This window comes from Cebus imitator, unplaced genomic scaffold (assembly GCF_001604975.1).
Source record: "Cebus imitator isolate Cc_AM_T3 unplaced genomic scaffold, Cebus_imitator-1.0 Scaffold110, whole genome shotgun sequence".
NCBI classification, from domain to species: domain Eukaryota; kingdom Metazoa; phylum Chordata; class Mammalia; order Primates; family Cebidae; genus Cebus; species Cebus imitator.
Genome location: NW_016107425.1, coordinates 475555 through 482281, shown reverse-complemented (window position 1 = coordinate 482281; position 6727 = coordinate 475555). Strand labels below are relative to the sequence as shown.

The 6727-nt window shown below is 37.2% G+C and overlaps 1 protein-coding gene across 1 annotated transcript in view; it reads right to left on the bottom strand.

The window, feature by feature from the left end:
• Positions 1-6727, bottom strand: part of MYO3B (myosin IIIB) — a 491163-nt gene that overhangs the window by 194097 nt on the left and 290339 nt on the right. The window contains exon 23 of the mRNA XM_037741885.1: positions 6126-6205. Coding sequence (XP_037597813.1) covers positions 6126-6205 — 80 coding nt within the window. The remainder of the gene's footprint in view (positions 1-6125; positions 6206-6727) is intronic.

Below are 6727 nucleotides of genomic sequence, written 5' to 3'. Positions count from 1 at the left end.
TTTTTTTTTTAAAAAAAAAAACAAACAAAAAACAAAAGAGCTCTACCAGCTTAAATTAAAATGGATATCCAAACTATACATATTTAAAAGGGCTTTATCTTTTTCCTCTTGTTGAATCAGGTTTTTCTGAAAAAGGTTTTTCTTCTAAGTTGACAGAATTATTTTTCTCCCTTTTGGCTTCTTGCCACTCTTGATGCCCACATGGGAGAACCTAAGAATTTTGAACAGCCTGGGACTACTGGAGAAAAACAGAGGTGGCACCATAGACCCCATTCTGGAAAAAACAAACAAACAAACAAACAAACAAAAACCTATTTTCCTCATGGAACCCCAGGAATTGAAAACAGACAGATCTCTCAAAATCTAAGGCTCTGTTTGGTTTTATGTTATGCAACCTGACCTTTTTTTTGACTTTTGGGGGTATCAGAAATTACTTTGCATTATGGGAAAGATTTTCGCCTTGGTATACAGCAACCACACAGGAAATACACTTTTAAGGCATACTGGCTGTTATGGAGGGACACCTGGCTCTTCGCAAGCTTGGATTAGAGAAGCACGCTCGGCCACCTGGAAGGTATGGAAACATCTCCACCTCCAACTGAGAGATGAGACTCCCATGGGGGATGGGCTGATTAAAATAAAATGCACAGTAAAAGCATTGCACTCTCTTCTCCCATAGTATTTCCCTGTTTTGGGGGATCCAGGATGTGATGTACAAATGGGATCCTTAATTTTGGGGATCTGTTTTTGCCTTGCAGCTGTGCCTGCTTATTAGGCCCTAGAAACTGCAAGCTTTCCTGATCCTGTGCCTCCAAGCATTCCATCCTGAAGCCAGTAATCCAATTAAGAAACTTAAAAACTGACAAAAATCTTGACAACTATTGGACAACTTCTTCTCTCTGTATATTTACATCTGTTTGTGTGATGTTTATATATGAAAGAGCTCTGAACAATTGGGTTAAAAATAAATGCTTAAATCAAAGATTTTGTCAGAAAAATAGAAAACTTTCATGTCTTTTTGTTCACATGACTTTAGCAATCTTTTGGAAATAAAGAGAATTTTAAAGATTATTGGTAAAATAAAAATGTCTTCAAAATTTCCACATTTGGTCTAGACATTTGTTCTAAATGAGGTCAGATATTGGGTTTGCTAAATGCTTTTAAACTGCTTCTTTGACTTTTGAAAACTGTTTGACTTACCTACTTTGGAGCCATTAAGTTCTAGATAAGACCTGGGGACATGTGGTATAAGCCATGCCCCCTTGCTGTGCTAAGAAGAATCAAACCTTATTTGCACTTCTGTCTGGTGTCCTAGGCTCCACAGCTAGTACGTATTAAGATCATTTACTTATCAGGCTTTTCATCAAAAATGAAAGATGCTGAAAGTGAACAGTTTAACACGTACTTGAGTCCAGTGGAAAAAGAGTTCTATATGCAAGACTGCAAGGTACGGAAAGAAAGCAGAATGTAGTGTTGGTGGGAGAGTATAAGAAGGCACGGGAATATGGTTTTTGTTAAAGGGAATGCAATTTTGTCTAGTTCAGAGGGTTTTAAAGATTGTCTTAACCTAAAAGAGTAAAAGGACAAAACTGAAGGTTTAAGCAAGTTGGAAAGGTTTGTGAAGGATTGATCTTGTAAAGGAAGTTCTGTGAGAAGAAGCAAGTTGGCCAGGATTTGAAGGGAATTATTTAGTATTTTTCTGTATATTGAACATTAAAATAAAAGCACACTGATGTGGAGCCAGAATCTGGGCCCATGTGTCTGAATAACAGGGTTTTCTTTTAGAGAATTGATCTGTTTAGCAGAAAATTGTAGAGTTATAAGAAGTTTACAAAAATCTTACCTTATGGTCAAACTAATTAAAACAACATAAATTTATAAAATGTTATTAAAAATTAGCTTTAGCATTAAAGATGCCCTAAAGTAAACATGAAATTTGGTTTTCTCTTTTGAAAAACATTTTTATGTAATATTAAGAGACAATTAAAAAAAATCTTGTTTGCCTTTTGAGTAAACTACAGAAAAAAAGAGAGGGGAGAGAGGAGACAGATTCAGTTGGCCTCATGCTGCCTTCACTGGATCCTGTTGTCTAGAAAGCTGAGTTTCCTCTCTGTAAGAGTCGATGGCTTTTCTTTTTTAAAATTTCTAAGTTATCATTTTGGCTAAATGAATGACTTATGATAACCTGGGATTCTATTTAGTGATATCCAGTGTTGTAAAATTTGATATCTGACACACTTTCCAAAATCAAACTATAAAGTATGTCTTTTTCTGACCTAATTAACCTTTTAGACATTCAGTCCCCTTAAGTGCAAAAATGATGTATTTTGGCTAATTTGATACAAAAATCACACAGGAAACACTGTCAAATAAGAAATGATGTTTGGCTTTCTTTGGGCTGCATTTGTATAAATATGTTATTTGTATGTGTTTCAATATTATAGGAAGCTTCTATAATTCTGATATAATTTAATGTATATTATTAAGCCTTTTAATTGTTATGTAAAATTGTTGTATGCCACAGAAGTAGCCAAAATTCCTACTCAATTGTAGCTTTAATAGTGGCTGTCCTAAGACTGTTGTCATCCACAGGCAATTGTCTTTTTTGATCCTTTTCGGAAGGCAGTTTATAATCTGATATAGGACTCTGATGTGTTCTCTTGAATGCAGGTTTCTGATAAACTTTAGAAATTGTGTTATTGGAATAGAGGAGGAAGAAAAACAAATTTCTAGGACTCTCATGGAGAGCTGTTATGTTAAACATTGCTAATCCTTTTTTTTTTTGAGTCAAGAAAACTTTTCTTTCTTTTGAGCTATCTAGAACATTTAGCAATTGAGTAAAGTGTACTCCCATGAATGACATTTGGAGGATATTGCATTTTCTCTACCTGATTTCCCTAGAATTTAGAAACTATTTGTGAGTATTCAAAACTTATAGCAGTCTAGTTTTTTGTATAAGTGCAATAAGAATCTCTTTTCTTTTGTAACAGGACACAACTGGAGAAACTGGTTATTTTACCAAGGCTTTGACTGGAATGGCATGCTTTCTTTAAATAATCAAAGTTGACTTAAAGAGCCAATAAAGGCCCCTTGGGAAAGCTAACCTCATACCTTGTCTACGCAGTCCCTGTTCAGGGTTCCTGACCTATAATAAATTAAAGAATGTCACTTTCTGACAGGCCCAAGAGCACCAAGTCATCTTAAAACCTTCAGAGGAGGAAAATTCACCCAACTCATACAGGTATTTACAGGCATAGATAAATCTGTGGGTGGGATTCAAGGCTTTAAAAGTATAATCTGAGATTCCTTATAGAACAAAGTTTCAGCAAAGCCAATTTTAAAAAAGCCTATATGGCAAATAATTATTCCTACTGGACTTTATGCAAATAATCAAGCCAAGCATAATAAGACTAAAATTTATATTGCAAGTAAATTTGACCTACTATTATTTATCTTTAATAAAACTGGGGACTAGTGAGAGAAAAATTATACTTCAAAAAAAAAAAAAAAAACAAAACTATAGTATACCTGTTGTTGTTAGGTGTTCTTCAGTTTTTATTATTTTCTGCAATTTGGGCCAAATTCTAAATTATTTGTGGGCTACAAGTCCCCAAACTAATGCTTTCAAATATTTACTTTTAAAACTTGGAATTGCACTTCTTATCCTAGATCGCATTATTTACCTGTTCTATAAATGCTGCATTAAAACTACAGATGAGAATACTAACGCCCTTGTCATGTAAGCCTTGAAACCCCAACCAAGCACCTGTGAGTACATGCAGACAGCTGCAAAGCAGTTTCACTCCTCTTACCTTGGGGTCAACACCTACCCTCACTAACCCCCTGTTCAGCAGGAAGATGTTAGAGTGGTCTTCATCCTTTGTCTATCTTCATAGTCCACACCTTAAGAATAAGGTGTTACAAAACCCAAAGGAAGGGGCTGAAATGACCTTTGCAATCTGAGACAGCTGTTACAGTGAAAGAGATCTAACGTAACTGACTCCATCTTGCTTCTAATTTCCACGCTCTCCTTGTTCATTCCTGGATGTAGGCTGAACTAACTTTAGGAGGAACTTAGTTTATCATTTAGCTTTGAAACAAAGACAATAATAGCCCTTCCCCAAAACAAACCCCCTTCCTGCCTGGGGACTAGACTGCTGTTGCAAGACTAAAAATTAGCCACAAGATTAGAAATCTCAGTCAAGCTGCTGGGGGCTGCAAGATTCTAAACCTCCCCAAATTGCTCCTGGGGGTAACATCACTAGCGTAAGACCTAAGATCAGTGCTTGAGATATTTTGCAGACCCTGGACTTGATGGTTCAGCTGGCACCACCCAGATCAATAATCTGACTCACCTGGTCTTGTGGCCCCAACCCAGGAACTGACTCAGTGCAAGAGGACAGCTTCAACTCCCTATGATTTCATCTCTGACCTCACCAATCAGAACTCCAGATTCACTTGCCCCCTACAACCAAAGTATCCTTCAAAACTCTAACGCTTGCATGCTTGAAGAGATTGATTTGAGTAATAATAAAACTGGCCTCCTGCACAGCCCGCTCTGTGTGAATTACTCTTTCTCTATTACAATTCCTCTGTCTTGATCCATTGGCTCCATCTAGGCAGTGGGCAAGGTAAACCCACTGAGTGTTTACACCGCCTGATGTGGTTTGTTATAACCACACTTTGGGAGGCCAAGGCAGAAGGATCACTTTAGGCCAGGAATTCAAGACCAGCATGAACAACAGAGCAAGACCTCATCTCTACAGAAATTTTTTTTATAAAGTAGCCAGGTGTGGTATCCTAACTATTTTGGAAGCTGAAGTGGAAGGATCCTTGAAGAACTTCCTCCTGTACTCAGTAAGTGCTCACTATTTGCATCCTGAAGCCTCAGAAGTGCTCGTATTTATTATCTTCTTGACAAAACCATTTTAGAAGAATTTTTCTTGCTATCAAGTGATATATCAAGTGATATATCTATCCCTTAAGAAGAAGAAAAAAACTCCTATAGTACCACTGATCTCAAACGTCCTTAGAGTACTGAATAGAAAGCAAGACCCTTCAGTTTTCATTTATTGCCAAAATCTAGATGGTTTATGGGATTTTTGGAATTTATATCTTTATCCAAGAGTAAATACAGTTGAAAAATGAGGCAAATCTTTTTAATAATACCATGCTTTCAGACTTTCATTTTACAAGCTATATCAAACCACATCAGGTGGTGTAAACACTCAGTGGACCAGTTTTTCATTGTGTTTTGTTTTTTGAGATGGAGTTTCGCTCTGTCACCAGGCTGGAGTGCAGTGGCGCGATCTCACTACAACCTCCGCCTCCCAGGTTCAAGTGATCCTGCTGCCCCAGCCTCCCAAGTCGCTGGGAATACAGGCATGCATCACCACGCTCAGCTGATTTTTTGTATTTTTCGTAGAGATGGTATTTCACCATATCGGCCAGGATGGTCTCAATCTCTTAACTTTGTGATCTGCCCACCTCAGCCTCCCAAAGTGCTGAGATTACAGGTGTGAGCCATCGTACCCAACCAATGTGCGGAGCAACAGGAAACACTCATAGTTTCTTTCCTCCCAGTTTTCATATCAATACCTTCAAGGTCATTGTGTTTCTGTGTTAGCACTTACAATGAATATTAACCAAGCAGTCCTTAAGACTCTCGCTAAACTTTAGCTGAAAGGATAGAACAGTTAAAGACATTTTTACAGCTGGATATTTTTTTACCCTTCTAATAACCCCTTTGCACACGTGAGTGTACAAGTCATTTTTCAGAGGGCAAAGCAGAGTAACAGGAAACTCTCATAGTTTCTTTCCTCCCTGATTCCATTTGGTCCACTAGCTTGCTGGTAGTTTCAGAGAAAGGCTTTATCTTTTCTTAGACAGACTTTATTTTCAGATAGCATTGTTCTTAAGTGCTCTTTCTGAGAATCAGGATTGTAAGGATTCCATGATGTTTCCAATTTCCTAACCCCTGATTTCCTAAATGCCTTTGATCTCTCTACTAAACTGCCCAGGCAGTGGGCTGCATGAAGGGAACTAATGCTGCGTACTCTTGGATTATCCCTGGGTCAATAGTACCTGCCAGTCCAGATCGTATTTGGTGCAAATCTGTTACTCACCTTGGCTTTCCCAGCACTGAAATGTGGAGGCAAAGATCTTGAGGCCACTGTTGTCCTAGCTCTTGTCTGGGCCAAGTTACCTGAGAAAGAGACCATAATGCACATAAATCAAAGGAAAAGTTAAGGAATAGGATCATGAGTGATTTTTTCCCCTTTGTGTCCTTATATTTTTTTGAATTTTCAAAATAATTTGCTCTGAATTTTAAAAATGTGGAAGCTTTTGAAACTTTGATATAAATTATAAACTGTAATAATTATAAGTTTAAAATAATTTATAATTTATAAATGAATTTATATTAGTTTTATAAGCAAAAAGAAAGAACATAAAAGTATTAAATTTATGTTCACTGAACAAACTAGAAATAAAAGGAAATTACCTCAACATAATAATGGCCATTTATGAAAATCTCACAGCTAAATGTCAGAGGCATTTGAACCAGAGCAACTCCATCCTGATAGAAGCTGAGTGAAAATAGGGCAGAAACCTACTGGGCTGCATTACCGGGAGGTTAGGCATTCTTAGCCATGGATGAGACAGGAGGTTAGCACAAAACACAGGTCATAAAGACCTGGCTGATAAAACAGGTTGTGTGTTTTTTTTT